Raw genomic sequence first — 25,334 nt, 5'->3', positions numbered from 1 at the left:
TCTGCCTCTGGAATGTGCATCTGGAGACCATGGCTTTATCTGAGATCCATGTTTAGGGAGGCTTTGGTGGTACCAGGGAGATGGAGACTTGGTAAATGAGCCACAAAGTAACAGGCTTTATCTCTGTCCATCTCCTTGAATGAAAACACTGGAAGTCATCCTGTCTTGCTGCAGATTCTGCTTACCGAAAATGACCCCATTGATATCCTAATAAAGAATTAAAATGATTAAAAAGTGCCAGCTAAATTATCTCTCTATCAGAAAAGGTATTCCCACTTTGCGAACAAACTTCGCACCTTTTTGGAAAATCACTAATGTTTAAAAATCTGCACATAAAAGTTCATCATAATTGGGTCCGAAAGGTTAGATCCATTATCAGTAAATATGGGTGACTGCAATTTAGCTCAATAGCAGGGAAAGTAATAAGCAGATATAACTTTAGGAAACTGCCTTTAATCTTCCAAAATTAAATAGCCAGAAGTGTAAATGCAGTACACACAACATCATGTGAGCGACCATCCGCCCTATGTCAGCTAATTAGCAGCTTTGTGAGATGTTCCATGGCTGAAAGGAAAGACTGAACTGTGGTGTGCAGAGGGGCAATTGTATCGACCATATTGACGGGCCGAATGAGAAGTGGAATCTAATTTATTATATATTGGAGAAAGTAAAATCTGTGACACCATCAAGCCAAGTGGCACAATAGAGAAAAAAAAACCTAATCAAAGTTGAGACCTCTGGGCAAGTACAGAGCAGGTTATGCCCTAAAATGACCAGCAAAATAAAAACATCAGCCTTACTGTTCAGTATCTGCCCATGGTGAATTTAGCATGCCTGAAACAGTGAAAGCGATTGTAGCTGTATCCGGAATCGGTGATCTCGGCAGTGGTCTGAGGCAGTGAAGGTAATTGTCATCCTCAAGTTCTGTTGTGCCCTGCATGTACAGGACACATTGTCCTGTGAGTGAGAAATAGTGGACAAATTAGGGTATGGTAACCTACAGTAAGAGGTGTATCGAATTAACTGCCTTGAACCCAAAGCTGAAGAGGTGTGCCATTTGTCGGGATGAGTTTCATAAAGAGACTGTTTTTGTTGTTTATTGTAACCATCAAGCTCAGAGCTTCAATAATAAAGTGTAAGTGCCAAGCTCATTGCCTAAGTAACGAAGTGAGTGTAACTGCCAAGCTCAGTGCCTCAGTAATAAAGGATAACTGCCAAGCTCATTGCCTAAGTAACGAAGTGAGTGTAACTGCCAAGCTCAGTGCCTCAGTAATAAAAGATAACTGCCAAGCTCATTGCCTAAGTAACAAAGTGAGTGTAACTGCCAAGCTCAGTGCCTCAGTAATAAAGGATAACTGCCAAGCTCATTGCCTAAGTAACGAAGTGAGTGTAACTGCCAAGCTCAGTGCCTCAGTAATAAAAGATAACTGCCAAGCTCATTGCCTAAGTAACAAAGTGAGTGTAACTGCCAAGCTCAGTGCCTCAGTAATAAAGTGTAACTGCCAAGCTCATTGCCTAAGTAATACAGTGAGTGTAACTGCCAAGCTCAGTGCCTCAGTAATAAAGGATAACTGCCAAGCTCATTGCCTAACTAATGAAGTGAGTGTAACTGCCAAGCTCAGTGCCTCAGTAATAAAGGATAACTGCCAAGCTCATTGCCTAAGTAACAAAGTGAGTGTAACTGCCAAGCTCAGTGCCTCAGTAATAAAGGATAACTGCCAAGCTCATTGCCTAAGTAACAAAGTGAGTGTAACCGCCAAGCTCAGTGCCTCAGTAATAAAGGATAACTGCCAAGCTCATTGCCTAAGTAACAAAGTGAGTGTAACTGCAAAGCTCAGTGCCTCAGTAATAAAGTGTAACTGCCAAGCTCATTGCCTAACTAATGAAGTGAGTGTAACTGCCAAGCTCAGTGCCTCAGTAACAAAGGATAACTGCCAAGCTCATTGCTTAAGTAACAAAGTGATTGTAATTGCCAAGCTCAGTGCCTCAGTAATAAAGTGTAACTGCTAAGCTCATTACCTAACTAACGAAGTGAGTGTAACTGCCAAGCTCAGTGCCTCAGTAATAAAGGATAACTGCCAAGCTCATTGCCTCAGTAATAAAGGATAGCTGCCAAGCTCATTGCCTCAGTAATAAAGGATAACTGCCAAGCTCAGTGCCTCAGTAATAAAGGATAACTACCAAGCTTATTGCCTCAGTAATAAAGGATAACTGCCAAGCTCATTGCCTAAGTAACAAAGTGAGTGTAACTGCCAAGCTCAGTGCCTCAGTAATAAAGGATAACTGCCAAGCTCATTGCCTAAGTAATGAAGTGAGTGTAACTGCAAAGCTCAGTGCCTCAGTAATAAAGTGTAAACTCGGTGTCTTAGACAATAAGCTTGACAGTTACACTTTATTACTGAGGCACAGAACTTGGAAGTTACACTTACTTCATTACTTAGTAATAATGTGTAACTGCCAAGCCCATTACCTAAGTAACGAACTAAGCGTAACTTCCAAGTTCAGTGCTTCAGTAATAAAGTGTAGCATGAATAATTATTGCTTATTCCAATGCAAATCGAATTAGGTTGTTTCAGCGCATTCCAGGCTTTTTTCAACAACATTGTTGAAAAATGCTGGGATGGGCCGAAATGTTCTAATTAGATTTGCATTGGAATAAATGATAACTATTCATTCAACACATGAGTGCTGGGATTTGCTTCCTTTTGAAATGCCTTTTCTTCATGAGTACCACACTTCAACACAGAGTGTCAACCTGCTATTTTCCATTTTTATATTAGTAATAAAGTGCAACTGCTAAGCTTATTGTCTGGACACTGAGTTTACACTTTATTACTGAGGCATTGAGCTTGGCAGTTACACTTACTTCGTTTGTTAGGCAATGAGCTTGTCAGTTACACTTTATTACTGAGAAATTGAGCTTGGCAGCTACCTTCACTTTGTTACTTAGTAATAAAGTGTAACTGACAAGCTCATTGCCTAAGTAGCAAAGTGAGTGTAGCTGCCAAGCTCAGTGCTTCAAGAATAAAGTGTAACTGGCAAGCTCATTGTCTAGGTAATTAAATAATTGTAACATCCAAGTTCAGCGCCTCAGTAATAAAGTGTAACTGCCAGGCTCAATGTCTAAGTAACATATTCGAACCTACATATAAATTGCCGAAAGAAGAGATCCAGAATATAATTAAAATATCCAATGCTTTATTAAATAGAATGTTATAAAAACCATAAATGTACAATACAATAAAGTGCAAGAGCACCCTAAGGCTACTTTCACACTAGCGTCGGGCTCGGCCCGTCGCAGTGCGTCGGGCCGAGGTCACCGACGCTAGCGTTGTCTCCGCCGCACAACGGGGGCAGCGTATGCATTTTTCCAGCGCATCCGCTGCCCCATTGTGAGGTGCGGGGAAGTGCGGGGAGGTGGGGGCGGAGTTCCGGCCTCGCATGCGCGGTCGGAAAAAGCGGACCGTCGGGAGCAAAAAACATTACAATGCAATGCGTCGCTAATGTTAGTCAATGGAGAAAAAACGCATCCTGCAAGCATTTTTGCAGGATGCGTTTTTTCTGCAAAACGACACATTGTGATGGATTGCAGTTAACGCTAGTGTGAAAGTAGCCTTACTAGGGAGGATGCTGGGTTATGACATGTAATACATAATTTTAAAGACCCGTGTCATTTATAAATCCATCACTCACCCACCCCAGACACGCCCCCGGGAAGAAGCTGGATGCGAAACACGCGTTGGGGTGAGGAAGGATGCTGTGGTGTGTGGCAACCATCTTTTCTGCCTCTGGTAATATGTATTATTTATTTCTTATACTACTGCATACTTAGGTAGCTTCTATTGAGCCAGATAGGTTGGATATGTTTGCCTGCCCACTTTCTCATGTCTTATCATTGAATAGTGAATACACTTGTCGCTGACACGGGTCTTTAAAATTATGTACTACATGTCATAACCCAGCATCCCCCCCAGTTTGGGCGCTCTTGCACTTTATTATTTTGTACATTTCTGGGTTTTATAACATTCTATTTAATAAAGCATTGGATATTTTAATTATATTCTGGATCTCTTTATATGTAAGTCCGAATATGTCGATTGTGTAATAAAGTCAGTGTAACTGCCAAGCTCAGTGCTGAAGCGTAACCTCCAAGCTCTGTATCATTGTTGTGTAACCAACAAGCTCTCTGCCTTTACATAGTGTGTAACAAGTGCTTAAAAGGTATCTTGATAACAAGGAAGCTATCACTTATACTACAGATAGGTGATGATAACTTCTAGACCAGTAGGAGTACAACCATTGAAACCCTCACCAGTCGCCAGTATGGGTGACTTTTAGCCTCCATCTAAATGGAGCCGCACTATGCATACTCAACTGTCGCTCCATTCATTATGTATGGAATGTCAGGAGATACCGTATTTTTCCGACTATAAGACGCACTTTTTTTCCGCCAAATTTGGGAGGAAAGTGTGGGTGCGTCTTATAGTACGGATATAGCATGTGGGGAGGGGGGCAGCAGCGAGTGGGATCGCACTGTTATCCCACTTCAGGATGTCCCCGCTGCCCGGAATCAGCTGCTGTGGAAACCACGTGGCCCCGCTGATTAAGTGCAGTGAATATTTATTAGCTGCTCCCCGCCCACCGATCAGCTGAGCGGTGAGCCGGGAGCAGCAAATGAATACTGCACTTAAGCAGCGACACACAGTTTCCCCAGCACTGATTCCGGGGAGAATCTGTGTGTCCGGGGGAGGAGGAGGCAGCAGCAGGGGCCAGGAGATCGCTGCCTACCTGCCTGTGCTGGACGCTGAGCTGTTTGTGGTGCACAGGGAGGACCTGTGTGCTGTCAGAAGTGGGCGGGCTGGAGCATCACATGGCAGCTCAGAGCCCTCCCTCTTCTGACATCATCACAGGTCCTTCAGACTCCCCACTAGAATCTGCAGCTTCCTCTTATGTCCTGCGCTGTGGAAAGGCAACAACAACAGGGAGGGCTCTGTGTGTGCAGCCATGGGAAGCTCCAGCTTTTACCTCACCACAGTGTGGCTAGCTGCCACAATTAAGAGGTCAGTCTTTACAAAACACAATAAAGCACTCTGCCACTCCTTTGGTGAACTATGACTCCCAGCATGTCATAGGATCTGCAGGACATGCAGGGAGTTATAGTTCTCCCATGGGATTTTAAAGCAGCACTCCAGTGTTATTTTGCAGTGCTGGAGTGGTGCTTTCACTATAAGCCCTGTGCACCCATTCTTAGGGCTCATTTCCACATGCGAGGCACACGTCCGTATCTCGCATGTGGAAACCAAGCTGTGGAGCCGGCACTCCAGAGCGGAGCGTGCGGCCGCATAGGAACACATGGAGCTGCACAGCTCCGCTCCAAAGTGCACTGCCGGCGCCAGAGCTTGGTTTCCACATGCGAGATATGGACGTATACTGGTCCCGCAGCTTCCAACATAATAACATACTATTATATATAATAACACCACATATAATGGTATGTTATTTATGTTATTAAATATTTTACCACATTTTTTTGCTTCAAATATTTTTTTCCCTATTTTCCACCTCTAAAACCTGGGTGCGCCTTATAGTCCGGTGCGTCCTATAGTCCGAAAAATACGGTAGATGATAATTAGTGGATAAGTAGGAACTTCTGTTTCCTTAATATCCGTTTAAGGAAAAAGTGCTGAAAAGAAAGAAGATACCTCCTGTAGATGTACTGTATATATTAACAACGCCATAGATGCCGCATTGTAAAACATTCCTGCAATTTCAGGCATTTAAAGATGAAGTAAGAATCTATCAAGACCGATTTCAAGCAGTAGACTGACATGTTAATGTACATATTCAGACCACGCTCACATCCATGTCTCACCTTTCCTGCATATGTTGTTTTAAGCAGATTAGTAGGAAAGTCTGCCCTGAAGACTTGCCCGTGTAATGAATGCCCACCTTCTGATGTTTGCAATCAGACTGCATAATATTATACAAAATATTCATCCGCCAGGCTGTAATTTGTATTTGATTAAAGGAAACCTGCCAGATGCCAGGAAAACACGTCTCACTTTGAATTGATTTTCTAGAGAAACTGTGGCACAATGCTTTTTTTTTTTCATCTGCGTAATGGAAAAAAAACTTTCCACAATGAAGAATAGCGTTTTGTTTATAGACAGTATATAGCGAGACTACTCTGTATAATAGGCTAATACCAGCAAGTAGCTTGAAGCTTGTGATACAGAACAAATGGGAATTTTACCTCCCACCCAAGGTCCGGGTTAAACTTCAACCTTTGCACTTCTACCGTTTGATTCCTATTAAAACTATATCAGTATGTCCTACATTTAGTGACTGCCATAAGGGCCGACTTCCAGCAAGGTGCTCGCAGCAGCCGAGAGAACTGACACTTTGGGCTCGTGCAGACCGCGATATTTTCGGTCCAAGGGCAATCCTAATAAACACACACTGATCGCACTCAGACCAATGTTATGATATGAGGCCGTTCACAGGTCCAATTTTTTCCAAGGAAGATGTCATACCATGCACAATTTGCATCGCAAGTCAATGAGTCCATGGAAAACATCGGAGCGCACTCAGATCACATCCGAGTGCAGTGCAATTTTCACAGACTGACACAATGGAGAAGATGGAGAAATATTTTGTGCATCTTTTATTATGCTTTGTTTATATACTGCTATCATATTCTGCAGCACTTTACAGACATTATCATCGCTGTCCCCGATGGGGCTCACAATCTATATTTCCTATCAGTATGTCTTTGGAATGTGGGAGGAAACCGGAGAACACGGAGGAAATCCACGCAAGCACGGGGAGAACATACAAACTCCTTGCACATGTTGTACTTGGTGGGATTTGAACCCAGGTCCCCAGCGCTGCAAGGCTACAATGCCAACCACTGAGCCACCGTGCTGCTCTTCATCCGAGAAAATCAGATCATACTATGATGCAAGTATGATTAGCATACTCAACCCAATTTTCTTGAATGAGAGAAAAAAATAGACTTATTGAAAGTGGTTGTGCTGATTTTCTTAACCAGCTCATGACCAGCATATTTTCACCTTTAAAAGGAACCTGTCACCCTCAAAATCGAAGGTGAGCTAAGCCCACCAGCTTCAGAGGATTATCTACAGCATTCTGTAATGCTGTAGATAAGCCCCCAATGTATCCTGTGAGATGAGAAAAAAAGAGGTTAGATTATATTCACCCAGGGGCGGTCCCCGTCCGGTTCTGGTCCGATGGGCGTCGCGGTCCGGTCTGGGGCCTCCAATCTTCTTACGATGACATCCTCCTCTTGTATTCACGCTGCGGCTCTGGCGCAGGCGTACTTTGTCTGCCCTGTTGAGGGCAGAGCAAAGTACTGCAGTGCGCAGGCGACGGGCCTCTCTGACCTTTCCCGGCACCTGCACACTGCAGTACTTTGCTCTGCCCTCAACAGGGCAAAGTACGCCTGCGCCGGAACCGGAGCATGAAGAGAAGAAGGGGACGTCATCGTAAGAAGATGGGAGGCGCCGGACCGAACCGCGACACCCATCGGACCATAACCGGACCCGGACTGCCCCTGGGTGAGTATAATCTAACCTCTTTTTCTCATCTTTCAGGATACATCGGGGGCTTATCTACAGCATTCCAGAATGCTGTAGATAAGCCCCTGATACTGGTGGGCTTAGCTCACCTTCGATTTTGGGGGAGACAGGTTCCCTTCAAGGCCCAAACCTATTAACGACATGTCACATAATTATACACTTTCTATTACCAGGCATAAATGTATTTTAAATTTGAGATTTTTTTTACTTAATACATTTTTCTAAAAGTTGTTGGACAGTCCCGCCTGGCACACCATATTCAAAGTATCAACTTCTGATAAGATGGATGAAAAAAAGCAAAAAATATCGCAAAGTGTGTAACTTTAACAACTTGTGCAAGTGAGCTAAATATCGCAATGTTCTATAAAATGCATATTACATTTTCTCATATTATTAACAAAGTTTGTAACTAAGACTTGGAAAATAAAAAATACAAGTCCATCCTGTTCAACCTTGTATTGTGGAAATTATTGAGGTTTGTCATAATTGGGAAAATTCTTTTTAAAAAAAATAAAATTTGAGGATAAAGTGTTAAATTTCCAGAAAGCCAAAGTCAAACGAGGTCTCCTTTACAGTCTTATAGTAGATACAATGCAGATAAGTAATTTTGTACACATCGTAATATACTCCAGCTGGACCAAACCATTTTTAAAGCTTTGTAAAAACTTATGAAAATTGGTTGAATTGTGATACTTGTGTTTAGTCATTGCCCGAAAAGTATGTGAGATGATAAAAGTTTGATAAAGAAGACTAAAAAAATGTGTACAATCTTATTAATATTTCTTTTTTATTCATCAGAGATTGAAACTTTTCTACTCATAAAATTGTATAGTACATTTTAGGTGTTCACCGTCAGGCACCTGAACTAACTCACTAATCAGCAACCCTAATATCTAGATGCTAAGAGGAATGTAGTGTCACGGAAAAGGTGGCCGGGAGCATTGTCTGTCTGGTCAGATCTATGTCATTAAAGTCATGGTATAATTTGCCGCAGAGTTTTCATCGGGACTGTTGGCTGGTGTTCATTAGTCGGATGTGTGCTTAAAATCATTGTCCCATAGCATGATCCAATTTCAAAGAGGTGGCCTCACATGACCTTTCTTAAATACCCTGATATTCACAGAAGTGCGTGAAGGATGAGTGTGAGGCATCGGGGTCAGGTGGCAAGAAAACAACCCCAAATCATCACCCCTTCACTAGATTTCTTGATGACCGGTATGAAGTTCTTGTGGTGATTCATTGTGTTTGGTTTGAGCCAAAGATTCCAAAACTTTGTTTTCTCAATGCAAAAAATATAATTTGAAAAGTCAAAATTTTCATTAAGTCATCCAAAAGAATGCTCGTTATTATTTGCTTTTCCATGATATTCATGATTAGAGATGAAAGAACCCGAGCTTAAACGTTCGGGGTTCACGCAAGACAGTTAGTGTCCAGTGCTAAATGCCGAATACTGACTTCTTCCGGAAGTCCGTTCCAATTTTCGGAGTTCTGGGGAAGTCCAGGAGGAGAGAGAGAGAGAATTTTCCAGCTCAAAGGCTAGGATCTTCTTTGTTTTCATTGGAGTTTGGATTCTGGTTCAAGTTCGGGTAAGGTTCAGGTACCCAAACTGAACTTTGAAAAAACGTTTGGGTATGGGACCAAAACCCGAACTTCCACGGGTCTGATTTTGATCATGATCAATGACAGCATTCACCACCTTTGACTGATGCCGGTCGGTCAGTGGCTGTAACTTGTATCCTATGTCTACTAAGTTTTTTGATCATCGTCTTATCTTTGAATACACATTGAATGGAAGTATGGTATCTAGAAGTGTTTTTGTAATAAAATATTAGATTTTAAGTTATATATTTAATGTTTAGGGCAGTGTCATTTACTTCAGCTTATATTTAATTTTCCAATTATTACATTTTTGTTTAGTTTGAAATATCAAAATCGAGCAACAATATTTGCCTTTACTCTCAACATGTCCATACAATTTGGATCTTTTGGCCAACTGCAATTTCTCCAGATTTTCCCATGTGCATGCATAAGCCGGCCAGTCAAAGTAAGCCTCTGCCAGTTACCACTGATTAGGCACTGCAATTCAACATGCAACTGATCTTTCTCCCACGACAGGGAGGATTTGTGATGTTCCTATATCTTAACCTCTTCCCGAAATGCTATTTTCCATTTTTTTTGTGATTTTCATTTCTTCCTTTCCTTCTTCCTAGAGTCATAACTTTTTAATTCTTTAATCTACATAGGCATATCAGTGCTTGTTTATTGCGGAAGAAATTGTACTTTTAAATGACGACATTCATTTTATCATGTGTAATGGAAAGTGGGAAAAAAATCCAAGTGGGGCAGAATTACAAGAAAAGCGCAATTCTACAGTTGTTTGTTTTTTATTTACAGTGTTCACTATACAATAAAAATTACTCAGCATTATGATTCTACAGGTCAGTACGATTAAGATGGTACAAAACATGCAGCACAACTTAGTTTAGCTGTGTCACATTCCAAACCCTTCTATCAGCTCAACTTATAAGCCAGGATGAACAATGTCGTAGATCCTACCAGATAAGGTGGTGATGCCCTACACAATTACATTCATAATTGTAACCATAGACAACGATTTGATTATAAATGTACCTTGATAGATGGCAATATATGTGTTTTAGTCTATTTTATGTCTGGCATTTTATACAGGAACCAAAAAGCTCAGGATGCACTGAGAAAGCTCAGTCCTTTTACACAACATTACCATACTCCGGCAGACATACTCCTCTGCCTCCACCCATTGACGTCCAGCCTTGTCTCCCACCCGGTTCACACATTGATAATTTAATGTTTTCTTTATAGTATATAGTTTTCTTGATTATTTTATGTAAATAAATTTCTGAAATGATTTCTATTTTTGTGATTCTACTCAAATTGAAAACAGAAGTAAACTTGTTTGTTTAGAATTTAAAGCAGTCTTTTGCCTTTTATTTTTCATCTACTCTACAGTAGATTTTTTGGGACAAAGAGGACAAATGTTTTGACCTTTGCACCAGCAATGTAATACTAGTGTCCACTTTCACCAAAAAAAGATTTACATTACTTTAAAGGGCTTGATAGGTATGTTCATAGGGCTATCTTTAGGACTCCATATATTTTGAACAATCCTAAAAACAGACGAATGATTTAGAACTTACCGGGCAAGCTCTTTAATGATATTGCAAATAAAAGAAGTATATTTTGCTTTTACACTAGTACCAGGTACCTCTCCATAATTTACAAATTACAAATAGCTGTCCATTACCATTTTGAATAATATTTTGATGTATGAATCGAATTTGAAACTAATAAAATTGTATGTAAGTTAGGCACACTATAAAATGTAACTACGGTACATAAAAAAAATGTGTATTCTAACAGCCAACAAACATATACAAGTGTCAAGCAAACATTTAATTGACCAGAAAACTATCTGGAACAGACGCTGAAAAATCTAAATTTCACAAAACAAAATAACTAGTTTCCCTTCAAACAGATGACAATGGTAAAAAGGCGATGTCACGCACATACCTAAAATAGGAAAACAAACGCAGGAAAACAGAAGCACACGAGGAACTCAAATCCAAGAACAATGGTCATCCAAAAGGGAAAGTGGTGGCTGCTTAATTACTATTGAGATTGGCTGGGTACAGCACCATCAGCATCTCCCATGAAAAACATGGTGAAGGCATCTCACCTGTGCTGGATCACTGGATGTGCGGCCAAGCCCAAATAGACAGGGTGACAATCAAAGTTTCTCCACTTCCAGGTTCATATTCTCCACTTCCAGGTCAGGATTCTCCACTTTTCCACATCCAGGTCCGGATTATCCACTTCTCAGCTTCCAGGTTCGGGTTCTCCACTTCTCCACTTCCAGGTCAGGATTCTCCACTTCTCCACTTCCAGGTCTGGGATCTCCACTTCTCAGCATCTAGGTCTGGGTTCTCATACCCATGAACATAGTTGTGGAGAACATAGGCAGCTTTGATGAACAGGTCTACTGTTGCACCACCCAACTGGCCCTCCACTTAATCACCAAGATCCCAAATTTGCACTCCACCAAGCAACGTACCCGGCTGAGTGATGGTTAGATGCTCTTTCCTGTGCATCTAATCTCACATGGGTATGGGCACAGCAGATAGGACAAAACTGTGAGAGCTTCATCCCCTAGCATGACCTAAGAGGTAAGATGTGTGAACCCTGGAAGAGGCTTGGGATGAGTAAGAGTCACCTGGTCTGAATTCTGATGTGAGTAGCACTATGGAGTCTCCAGTCCTCCCATAGCACCCAACATCGACAGCTACAAGCTTGCAAGTTTTATCATCCATGATTAAGGACTGGTTTACAGTCTGGAACGCGTAAGATCGCATATTACTGTCGGATGTACCTGGAGATGTCAATTTCCATTTCAATCGTCTTGGAATAAAGGTTATATTAGGATTTTCAGGATTTTTCTATTGGACGTTGCATCATCCACAGTGCTTGGATGATCCCTAGGTTTCACCTTCAATTTTCGTTTTTGCGCTTTTGTTTTATGCTCCTCTCTTACCAAAAGTAATTCTTCCTCCACAAGTAAGCATAATAAATAAATAAAACCTCTTTAGGAAAAAAATTGGTCAAAAAACTCCTAATGGGTACAGCAAAGTGGATGTCCCATAGATAGGAATAGGAAGAGTTCTTTGAGCATTTTAGGATACGTGCTCACGGCATCTTTTTCAGACAAATTCCCGAATTAGCGCAAAACCACTGCAATGAAAAAACGGCATTGCTGTCCACGTGTTTAAACTTTTGCAACTTTTTTAACCAATTCAGGGTTCAAAAACTTTTTAGCAGTTAAAGAGGACCTTTCACCCAACTTTTCATACTGAACGGGACTCGCGATATAACAGCGGCTGCAGAGCGGAATAAAATGTGTTTGTTTGTTTTTCTGTATCGTTTCGCCTTTACGTTGTGGAAATATTAGCAATCAAAGTATTGGCACGTAAGCCACAGCCACACACCGGTTAGGCCCAAATCATGTTAAATAAATACTTTTTTGGACGGGACTGTGTGTGGCTGCACTTTTGAACAGAACTGTTTCCTCGCACAGCTGTGACAAATATTTAAGAAACCTGATACCTCCAAGTCTAAAAATTATTCATCTGCAGGCCTCGCTGACTTTGATGGTCAACTGTTTTATTTGTAATTCTTTGACATTTTCCTTGTTTCCTTGCTTGGCCTGTGAACGTGAAATGGTTGTAAACACATGCAGCCTCGCTGGCCGCCTCGGGCACCGTCAGTTGTCAGACCTCCAACCATATTATGCTGGTGGGTCCTACTAAAGCACAGCGCTCTGGAAATGCCTGCGAACAGATTATTTGTTTGTTTTCGTTTCATCTGGCTTTGAATCGGCCGGAGCAGAGTTTCCCCCTCAGGGAAAAGCAAACTTTTGAAATAAATGCTTCAAGATTGTGCAAATGCCGCAGTAGTCCGTAAGATCTGTGTGTTCTGGGTCAAGGAAGGAAGAATATACACGTCAGTCAAGCAGGAGGTGCAAGATGCGTGGAAAATCCAAAATAACCATTTCACTGAACTACTTTGGAAATCTTCCGGGAAAACGTCAGGTATGAGCTCACAAAATCATCAAATGCCTGAAGATGGTGAAATAGGGATAATTAGTAATTTAATTACAAAAAAGATAGATAGATAGATAGATAGATAGATAGATAGATAGATGATAGATAGATAGATAGATAGATAGATAGATAGATAGATAGATAGATAGATGGATAGATATATATAGATAGATAATAGATAGATAGATAGATAGATAGATAGATAGATAGATAGATAGATAGATAATAGGTAGATAATGGATAGATAGATAGATAGATGGATGGATAGATATATAGATATATAATAGATAGATAGATAGATAGATAGATAGATAATAGATAGATAGATAGATAGATAGATATATAATAGATAGATAGATGATAGATAATAGATAGATAATAGGTAGATAATGGATAGATAGATAGATAGATAGATAGATAGATAGATAGATAGATAGATAATGGATAGATAATAGATAGATAATAGGTAGATAATGGATAGATAGATAGATAGATAGATAGATAGATAGATAGATAGATAGATAAATAGATAGATAGATAATAGATAGATAGATAGATAGATAGATAGATAGATAGATAATAGGTAGATAGATGATAGATGATAGATAGATAGATAGATAGATAGATAGATAGATAGATAGATAGATATAGATAGATAATGGATAGATAGATAATAGATATATACATAGATAATAGATAGATACATAGATAGATGATAGATAGATGATAGATAGATACATAGATAGATAATAGATAGATACTAGATAGATAGATAATAGATAATAGATAGATAATAGATAGACAATAGATAGATGATAGATAATAGGTAGATAGATAATAGATAGATAATAGATAGAAGATAGATAGATAGATAGATAGATAGATAGATAGATAGATAGATAATAGGTAGATAGATAGATAGATAGATAGATAGATATAGATAGATAATGGATAGATAGATAATAGATATATACATAGATAATAGATAGATACATAGATAGATGATAGATAGATGATAGATAGATACATAGATAGATAATAGATAGATACTAGATAGATAGATAATAGATAATAGATAGATAATAGATAGACAATAGATAGATGATAGATAATAGGTAGATAGATAATAGATAGATAATAGATAGATGATAGATAGATAGATAGATAGATAGATAGATAGATAGATAGATAGATAGATAGATAATAGGTAGATACCTAAATGTGAGTTATTACCGTACTAAATAAAGGAAATACAATTTATCAGTCAATTTTTGTACATTTTGGTTTCCTGAAGAGGTTTTACTTTTGACTGTAAAAACTCAAAAGTCTAAGAGTTGCATTGTGCACATAACCTTAGATCGGTTTATTCACAAAAAGCAGGAGTTATTCCGTTTTTATTGGATAGGGGATAAATTGCTGATCGCTAGGGGTCCAACTACTGGGACCATCCACAATCCCAAGAATGAAGTTCTAGAACTGTGAAAATGGAGCCATGCAGAATCTCATCTTAAGCCCCTTTTTTAGCCTCCTTTCTATTTCTTGTCCGTAGGACTGCTGGAGAGAGAAGACCACAGCACTCTACTTCTGACAGTCCCATGGACAATTAATGGAGAGGAGGACAAGCACGCGCAGCTCCTCTCCACTCGGGACCGGGCTCAGCAGAGCGTCGCTCTCGGGCTCTGGATCCCCGTTCTCACGATCCCTGGAGCTCTATGAGCAATCAGAGAGTTTCCCCCTATCCTATGAACCATGAATAGGGAGAAACGTGCAATGTTGTGAATATTCATACATGACTGTTTTAGAAATTGTAATTGCCATTCTTTAAATGCAATGCTAACAAGTTTCTAATTCATGATGGCCTATCCACAGGCCAGGGTCACTCCAACATATTTTCTCTCATCTGAGAGAATCAGGACAATTATGCTGGTCACACTCTGATCCAATTCTCTTGCATGAAGAGAAGATGGAAGAAAACCAATTCTCCATCTTCTCTATTCAACCAGTCCATGGAAACTGGACTGCAGTCAGATGTCATCCGAGTGCAGTCTGATGATTTACAGGGACTCATTGACTTGTAGGGAAAAGTGCGATCCTATAATCAGATCCAACTCGGTCATGCAGCAATTTTTTTTCCTAGGACAGCTCATTCTAAAGAAAATATCAGACATGTGCACGGCCCCATAAAATAACATTGGTCCGAGTGTGATCCCATGTTTTGTTGGACCGTATGGTCATGAGCACGAGCCCATAGGATAAGTAAAAGTCTGCTAGTCGATGCAGCAAAATAAAAACCTGACCCTCCATAGAGGCAGAGTCCGACAGATTAATCAGATTCCGACCTCCATGCCTTATTAGTCGTATCATGGACGTCTGCGTGAACATTAGTCCTTTTTAGTAGTAAAAGGCTGAGAAAATAAGGCAATCACTGAGCCGCATGAAGAAGCTGAATTCGCTCCAGCGGCCTCTGCAAAATAACAATATTTTTTTTATTATGGAAACCTAAATAAGTTTGTTTTTCAAATTAAACGTCAAAGATTTTCTCTTTTGTTCTTAAAAAAGTTTAATTAAATCCAAATATATCAGTCAACATGTGCGCTACACACAGCGGCCCTATTGTGGAGACAGGCTGTAATTATTTCTTATTATTTATATGGGGGGGGGGGAAGTTTCCTACATGAGGGATACAGGATTGTAATCATATTGCTACTCAAAAGTTACCCTACTCTTAGAGATCAAGGTGGCCATGTTTTTTAGATCTCTGTCCTCTTGGCAGACAGCAATGTCTCCTGACCTCTCAATACACAGGTACGCTCAACTTCTACAAGTGGAGGGAGGGTAATAAGCTGCTGTCACACATCTCCATCAGCGGTTGTCTCCTGTGAGAACAATGGATTGGGCATGTAGAAATTCAACATGCCTGATCCTTCTTTATCCCAACATCTGCTGCCAGTGGTAAAGTTAAAGGGGTTATCCTGGACTATATCTTTTTAACCATGGACATAAAATTAAGAGTCGGTTAGTTGCTATCTACCTGCCTGTTCTGCCAGAGCTGATCACGCCCCCTGACGAAGCCGACGCGAAACGCGCGTTGGGGCAACGGTGTGGATCCCTGTCTGACGCCAGTATATGGGTAAGAACTTGGAGGGTAATTTGTGACATTCATGACACTTTTGAGCCTGTGTACAGGGCTCACCAACTGTCTCCTACTTTTTTACTATACCCCCGGTTAATACCCTCTTACATCTGCACTGTGCACTTTATGGCGGTATAGGACGTCTTTTGTGATCCACACTAGTTCTTGGTTTGTGCTACCCGGTTTCTCTCTATCTGAATGAGTTGTATTTGCGTATTTATTGACTTGTATATATTTGAATTTTTGTGACCTTGTGATCTAATAAAATTGTGATTTATTTATCTATGGACATGTACTCCATTATTTTTTCTTGTTTATGGATCCAGAGCTGATCACTGCCCAGGACAATAACCTAACCAACTGCGGCTTCCAATGACATCACACCATCAGAGCAGTGGATTCTCTTCCTCTCTCCGCTTTTGATGGGGTGTGACTGCCGATGTCATGCTGATTGACTACCAGCTCCCCACTGCCTAACTGCGGGGAGCCATCAATCAGCATGACGTCGGCAGTCACGGCTCATCAACAGAGTGGCCCAGAACATCTCTGTTATCGTTGAGCAACTGAATTGCCATCTTGTGCGGTCAATAACCGATCTGTGCCGTCACCGGATAGACTAACCTGCCTGTTAGTCCTTAATAAACCCTTTAAGACACCCTCATACATATTATGGTGGGTTCAGCCTAAGTTTATCCCACATGTGTAGGAACGATTAGTTACTATATGGACCTGGCCACTGGCGGACGCAGACAGAAAAGGGCCCCTGTGTAAAAAAAAATATATGGGCCCCTTACAGTCCAAGAGCTCCCAAAAATGCTAAATTTAACTTGCTTTGGAGGTACAAATGGGCCCCTTACCTCTTGGGCCCTTGGTCGGCCGCACAGGTTGCACCAATGATATGTCCGTCCCTGGACCTGGCTTTATTTGGGAGATCCCAAATTATGGAAACTTTCATTAGGGTCTGTGATTAGGGTGGGTTCCCAGCATTGGGACCACCTTGTTTAGAAAAATAGCAATTCAGAACAAGAATAACCACTCAGCCTTTGCAGACCAGAATTTCCCCAACTCAGCAAAAAATTTACCAAAATTCTCTAGAGAATTTTTTTTAATCGAAAAGAAAAATCAAAGTTACCACTTTGATTTCTTACAGCAGTGAGGGACAATAAGCCAATTCCTTTAGTACTTTCCACTTTCCGTTTTCCCTCTAGTATGTATGGAAAAGAGGAGCAAGAATTCTAAAAAAGAAGATTAGGAGTTGGTGAGGAAAATTGTCAATGGGCAATAAAGGGGTTCTCCACCTAGGACAATCCCTACTTTTAGCCACATTCATCGACAATGAGTTGGTCACAAAGTATCAACATCCTGGGACCTTCAATATTCAGTTGAAGTCCATGGGAAATCTTGGTAGTGTTTGATTTCTCTGCAGCGCCACCACAGGAGAAATGAAGAATTACACAGCACTCATTTAAATCAATAGGGTTGTTTTTGAAAGGCTGGGCAGGATGGGTCCTCCAGAGTGAGATACTATCTTTGTTACTCTTTTCTCCAAGCTCAGTAGATGAAGGTCCTGAAGAGGGAACCTCCCCTCTCCCCATTAGGGTACATGAGCACAAATTCAACATTTCTTATCCTGATCCTCAAGGGCTTATGGGGCAATCTGAAACCCCGATCAAATGCGCCAAGGAAGCTTGCCCACCCTTAAACAACACAGGGTACAACTAGTGTAGCGTGAAAACTCTACAGATTTCTATAGAAACAGATTTCACAATACAAACTGCATACATTATTACATAAATCTCTTTGACCTGATGAGGCTGGTGTACTTGCAATAAAACATTATGTCAGAATAGCTGTATAATTCTTTACAATGAAGTACAGCCGTCTGACTGAAAGCACAGCTACTTGGAGAATATCAACTGAATTTCTTCCAGTAGCCGCCGGCTTTCAGTCAATGGGACATGCGTGGAGCGGCTATTGTCACCGCTCAGTACACAGTCTGTGGTAGCTGTAACCACGCTGCAGCACTTTGATTGACAGCTCGCTCTGCAGCGCATCTGTGCAGAGACAGCTGTCAACTAACGCGTCTGAGGGTGATTACAGCTGCCGCTCACAGTTCTGTCAGGATGACTGTAGCCACTGCAGGAACATCTCTATGACTGAAAGCCGGCGGCTCCTGGGAAGAATAAAGTTTATTTTCTCCTTTTTTAGTAAACAGCATTGTAACACTATGGCCCTGCAAGTTAACAGTATGAATAGTTTGGGGTATTTAATATTTAGATTTACTCTCAACCTAAATAGATGTACCCCTAAAGGTAGATAAATAGCATTTGGGGACGTGACATTTATTTTTTACAATTTTTTTTTCAGGCTCCCCAGAGAAACCTACAGAGGAAAAAATTACCCCAAAAAATCACTGTCCAACAGCGTCTTTAACCATAAGTTTTCATGCCATCACATCCACTTTGCTTGAACTGTTAAATGCAGAAGATTTTTTTGCAAAAAAAACTGCACTAGGGAAAAAAAAAAAATTACGCTATGTAGGGACATGACCACAGTAAAAGAAAAAAAACTGCTCCAAAAACGCATAAAAAAAGATGCAGCAAAAATCAGAGCAGATTGCTATTGCATATTTTGGTGCAAAAATAAATAGCAGGAAAAAACGCAGCATTTGGGGGGGAGTTTGCATCGAGGTCCTTGAGTTTCGCTGCCGCTGTTTTTCTTTTTCTTTTTTTCCCAAATTATATAAAATAAATGCATGCATCAAAAACTAACCTGCATCACAATACAGACGACCTACAATTTTCATAGAAAAAAAAGGCAAAAAGTTAGACTGGGCAGCACCTGGAGCATTACAATCACACACCGGGCTTATGGGATTAATTATTTTGCCTTTCCCCTTTATCTCTGTGTGCATCACATTATTCCATTTCAAAGAATTTGCAGCGAAACTTATACTTCATCCTTTAACAGCAAGAAAAAACACAGCTGAAGCTAATTACAGGCCGACCATATGCACCGGGTTAGGTAATAAATATGGGAGCACTGATATATGTAATGCTTTATTAAGCTATCTTTGATACAACAGCATGCATGGCAATTATGCCTGCAGGCTACCGAAGGCTACTCCGCATTTATCTGAGACCACCCAAAGAGCAAGACATGAGGGTCTCTGTACAAGAAAGTATATCTCTGGTTTAACACAGCCGGGGAACGGCAGAGCTTTGAGATCCCATCTTCTCAGTTCACAACCCTGGGAAAACCAAAGCGTCTTTATGCCGCAGCCCGTGTTTAGAGCCTTGTAAAACCCAATATTTTTATGCTAACAGATTCTAATGAACTTTTAATAAAATCATTATGTGGGATTTTTGACCCTAAACATTTATTTTACCGAGGAAAAGTAAAAAAAAAAAAGAAAAGTTGAAGAACTTCCATGAGTTATGAGGGCTGCAGTATAATAAAAGCCACAAAGGCCATTATGGGGGTTATTAGTGTAGAGCGGAGATGTCGAAGAAGTGGAGGAACCCAGCAGACCAGGGGAACAGTACAAAACGGTCATAAAACTCCAGTAAGGAAATGTACTAAGGCTGCAAGAAATGTTTCTGCAACAGATATCTCTTCGTTCTGCGGGGCTGACATGTGGACATTGCTAAAATGTTATTAGTGTAGAGCGGGGATGTCGAAGATGTGGAAGAACCCAGCAGACCAGGAGAACAGTACGAAACGGTCATAAAACTCCAGTAAGGAAATGTAGTAAGGCTGCAAGAAATGTAATTGCAACAGATATCTCTTCGTTCTGCGGGGCTGACATGTGGACATTGCTAAAATGTTATTAGTGTAGAGCGGGGATGTAGAAGACGTGGAGGAACCTAGCAGACCAGGAGAACAGTACAAAACGTCATAAAACTCCAGTAAGGGAATGTACTAAGATGGGCCCAGCAAAGCCTCGTTCCTGGGTTCCAGATCCCTGATCTCAGGATTGACGTAATATTTTAGGAGCAACCCTTAAGGACTCATGCCATACCCTTTAGAGCTGCACACAAATGACAGCTAATTTTAATGAAAACTAAAACCACAGCCGTGTATAGTGGCATTATTTGTATAATTGGGTAAAAAGATTGGAAAGACCTTGGTCTGTCATCCATGTCATTCCTCTGTGGCAGCCTTCCGGGGCCCTGTGACCTTCCTTTGTCGGCACACAAATGCCCCAGGGTTTCATGATGTCACTATGCGTTGAATGTCATAATGTTCCATCAGGCCCAGCCAGAGGTGCCCAGTATGTCAGCAGGCTGACTGAGGAAGCTGGCGAAACCCTGATGTGGCTGCTATGGAGTATTGACTTTTCCTCAACTACAATAATGTGAAATTGTAATTGCAGTATCACGTGGAAACTATTTGGCAGCATGATGTAAGCTTTTAATAACGAATAATAAGCAGATGGAGTAATATTTAGATACAACCGGATGGGGTTTTTTTTTCAGTAGGAGCAGATGTACGGAACAAACCTGTCTCGTCATAATAGCTATTGTCTTTCCCCACCCCTCATGATTTATTTCAGATTTTTAATTGGCTGGTACATTATTTATAAGGTGGCTTCTTCCCCCCTCCCCAAAACACCGCCTGATGAAGCAGGGCGAAACAGGCATCTGTCGAAAGCTGACCACGTAAGACTATATCTTCTTTTTGTAACTTATTTATTATTTGGCTTGGACTGTTATATATAAATTCTACCCGAACTGATATATTTATTTTTTCCAAATTTTGGTCTTCATAATATGGGTATAATATGAATAGTGTTTTATCTATAATGCTGTTTTATTTGAAAATGCTGGATAAGACCCACTGTGTCTAGGTGGCACCATATGTAATGTTATTTACCATTTACACTATATAGTTTTTAATAAATTCAATAATGTGTTTTTTTTAAACACTCTGGTTTGCTCTTTTATTTTGGGCTCGTATTCTTTATTGCCCTAGTCTATGTTACAGTTATTATTTTGATAGTGTATATTTTCCATCCCTACAGAGGCATGTTACTAAATATACATAGCATGGCAGTGGTAAAGTTAGCAGATGCTACATCTGTACTTTATATGACGGTATTACGTTGGTTGTATATGGCATTATTATCTTCTAACTATATGGCGATAACATATGGGCTTAATTTATGAGCAAAATTTAAATATCCCAAGAAGACAGGGATTATTTTGCTTGTTTCACAGTCTCCCAGTTTTGTAAAGCCGGTCTTGCCTATAGGTTTACAATGCAAACTTATAGTAAGCGCCTATAGGTCCATTGTACGGTGCCACGCTTCCTTCCTGCTGCAGAAAGTTTTCATCCTTGTGCCTTTTTCTTCTCTTCCCCTTCTTCCAAGAACTTATAACCCCCAGATATGCAATTACGAAGAGCTGATGTGTTCCAATGACAGCCAAGGAGATGTTGAAGGCCTCCATGGCTGCCATATTGGTACTCTTGTGTACCATGGGTCAGGCTTCATAGGAGATCATCGATATAGCTATATATTGCATTAATGTACAAGAAGCAATCACACAATTGGAAAGTTACATTCTCTAAGGGGACTAAAAAAAAAGGAAAGAGTAAAAAAAAACCTTAAAAAAATTTACAAATTTTAAAACAAACAAAATTTTGTATTACCCCTTTTTCTCAATACAAAAAAAAAGACATTAAAAATTCATATTTGATATTCACTTTGGTAAAAGTCTGATGTATCATAATATAAATTATGTATTCCGCAAAGCAAAAAAAATAAACATTTGGAACCCCCGGAATTGCTGCATTTCCACCCAAAAATAATGCAATAAAAATTGATCAAAACTTTGTAGCTACCCAAAAAAATTAGTAAAAAATAGAAGTTGTCACGCAAAAAGAAAACAAGCTGTCAATGGAAAAAATAAAACATTATGACTCCTGGAAGAAGAGGGAACACGAAAGTATGAAAATAAAAATTATCTGAAGCAAGAAAAAAAAATCACTGAGCAAATGTAACAATGAGTGACAATGTTATTGCAGCCTGTGACAGTAACAAGATAGTGCGGGGATGATGAGTGTGAATGGAGCTAAATATTGGAACAACACAAGAACCAAACTATGTGGACGTATTGTCGCCCCCTCATGTGAGTGTACATCGCAGCAGCTCTCGTCCAATCAGAATCCACAACTGGTGCGACTGTTACAACCAATAAACTGCCAGCGCCGGTCAATGATTAGCCTCATAAACCAGTATCTATTATTTTACAGCTTTTTCCACATTTCACTGGCAGTGAGTGTGACCTTGGATATTCAGCACATAGCTGAGCAGCCATATAACACTGAAGGCAGCACGTACTAGAGCAGATTACACCTATACATTGTACTGCGCTACACAAATAGATCACAGAAGGATAGATAAATGGGCAGACAGTGGCGCAACTAGAGTCTGATGGGCCCCAGTCCAAAAATTGGACCTGCGCCCCAATTGCATGTTGGTCAGATGTATGGGCCCTTGTATTTATTATTATACATTTATATAACGCCATTTATTCCATGGTCCTTTACATGTGAAAGGGGAAAATATAGACAAGCACAATAAACATGAGCAATACAAGGCACACACAAGTACAAAAGGAGAGAGGACCCTGTTATGTTGGGCTGGTGGTTAGGAGCACTAGAAATGACCAGATGAGCAAACTAGCAATACAGGACGAGCTCTGGGAAGTGGGAGCTCTGCTGACCGCAACCCCTAATCCTATCACAACAACTAGAAATAGCCGTGGAGCGTTCCTGACTCTGCCTAGACGCCTCTTCACAACCTAAGAGCTAACTACCCCTAAAGATAGAAAATACAGCCTACCTTGCCTCAGAGAAATTTCCCAAAGAAATAGGCAGCCCCCACATATATTGACTGTGAGTTAAGATGGAAGTCACAAACACAGGAATGAAATAGGTTTCAGCATAGGAGGCCAGACTTAACTAAAGGTATCTTTGCGGTCAGCATAAAAAACTAACAAAAAACCACGCAGAGTGTGCAAAAGAAACCACCGCACCGACTCACGGCGCGGTGGTGCCACTCTGCATCCCAGAGCTTCCAGCTAACAAGATTAAATCATAATAGCAAGCTGGACAAAAACACAGTGGTAACAAATAAGCTAGCAGGGACTTAGCTTTTGCTGAAGTAGACAGGTCATCTGAAAGATCCAAGAGAACTGAACCAGTACTAGGACATTGACAGCTGGCATCAAGTAACGATCTAAGTGGAGTTAAATAGAGCAGCCAGCCAAGGCCTGAACGAGATCAGCTGGAGAAGGAATCTCAGAACCAGCAGCTCCACTCACAGCCACCAGAGGGAGTTCATGAACAGAAGTCGCCGAAGTACCATTCATAACCACAGGAGGGAGCTCGAGAACAGAATTCACAACAGTACCCCCCCCTTGAGGAGGGGTCACCGAACCCTCACCAGAGCCCCCAGGCCGATCAGGACGAGCCAAATGAAAGGCATGAACAAGATCGGCAGCATGAACATCAGAGGCAACTACCCAGGAATTATCCTCCTGACCATAACCTTTCCACTTGACTAGGTACTGAAGTTTCCATCTCGAGATACGAGAATCCAAAATCTTCTCCACCACATACTCCAACTCCCCCTCAACCAACACCGGGGCAGGAGGATCAACGGAGGGAACCATAGGAGCCACATATCTCCGCAACAACGACCTATGGAACACATTATGGATGCCGAAAGAAGCTGGAAGGTCCAAACGAAATGACACAGGATTAATAATTTTAGAAATCTTATAAGGACCAATGAAATGAGGCTTAAACTTAGGAGACGAAACCTTCATAGGAACAAAAGGAGACGACAACCAAACCAAATCCCCAACACGAAGTCGGGGACCAACACAGCGACGGCGGTTAGCGAAACATTGAGCCTTCTCCTGGGACAATGTCAAATTGTCCACTACGTGAGTCCAAATTTGCTGCAACCTGTCCACCACAGAATCCACCCCAGGACAGTCCGAATGCTCAACCTGCCCTGAAGAAAAATGAGGGTGGAAACCAGAATTACAGAAAAAAGGCGAAACCAAAGTGGCCGAGTTGGCCCGATTATTAAGGGCGAACTCAGCCAAAGGCAAGAAGGACACCCAATCATCCTGATCAGCAGAAACAAAGCATCTCAGATATGTTTCCAAAGTCTGATTGGTTCGTTCGGTTTGGCCATTTGTCTGAGGATGGAAAGTTGAAGAAAAAGACAAATCAATGCCCATCTTAGCACAAAAGGACCGCCAAAATCTTGAAACAAACTGGGAACCTCTGTCCGACACAATGTTCTCCGGAATGCCATGTAAACGAACCACATGCTGGAAAAACAATGGAACCAAATCAGAGGAGGAAGGCAATTTAGGCAAAGGTACCAAATGGACCATCTTAGAGAAGCGATCACAAACCACCCAGATAACTGACATCCTCTGAGAGACAGGGAGATCTGAAATAAAATCCATGGAAATATGCGTCCAGGGCCTTTTCGGGACCGGCAAGGGCAAAAGCAACCCACTGGCACGAGAACAGCAGGGCTTAGCCCGAGCACAAGTCCCACAGGACTGCACAAAAGAACGCACATCTCGTGACAAGGAAGGCCACCAAAAGAATCTAGCCACCAAATCTCTGGTACCAAAGATTCCAGGATGACCAGCCAACACCGAACAATGAACCTCAGAGATAACTCTACTAGTCCATCTATCAGGGACAAACAGCTTCTCCGCTGGGCAACGGTCAGGTCTATCAGCCTGAAACTCCTGCAGCACCCGCCGCAAATCAGGGGAGATGGCAGACAAAATTACCCCCTCTTTGAGAATACCAGCCGGCTCAGAAACTCCCGGAGAATCAGGCACAAAACTCCTTGAAAGGGCATCAGCCTTCGCATTCTTAGAACCCGGAAGGTACGAAACCACAAAATTGAAGCGGGAGAAAAACAGCGAC

General features: G+C 41.1%; 1 protein-coding gene across 2 annotated transcripts in view; it reads left to right on the top strand.

Moving 5' to 3' along the window:
• The first annotated feature begins 12,955 nt into the window (after window positions 1–12,955).
• The window catches only part of LOC143788576 (uncharacterized), an 88,037-nt gene continuing 75,658 nt past the window's right edge, over window positions 12,956–25,334 (top strand). Inside the window, exons 1-2 of one of the 2 annotated variants that reach the window (XR_013218671.1) lie at window positions 12,956–13,219; window positions 20,920–21,025. Coding sequence is in view for 1 of the 2 variants with exons in the window: in XM_077278355.1 (XP_077134470.1) it covers window positions 20,765–20,769; window positions 20,920–21,025 (111 nt within the window). In the remaining variant the exon portion in view is untranslated. Of the gene's footprint in view, window positions 13,220–20,666; window positions 20,770–20,919; window positions 21,026–25,334 lie in introns of those variants that run through there. The other variant, XM_077278355.1, reaches the window with a different exon arrangement.

This window comes from Ranitomeya variabilis, chromosome 8 (assembly GCF_051348905.1).
Source record: "Ranitomeya variabilis isolate aRanVar5 chromosome 8, aRanVar5.hap1, whole genome shotgun sequence".
NCBI lineage: Eukaryota > Metazoa > Chordata > Amphibia > Anura > Dendrobatidae > Ranitomeya > Ranitomeya variabilis.
Note: the sequence above shows the minus strand (reverse complement) of the source record. Positions and strands in the feature narration are given on the sequence as shown.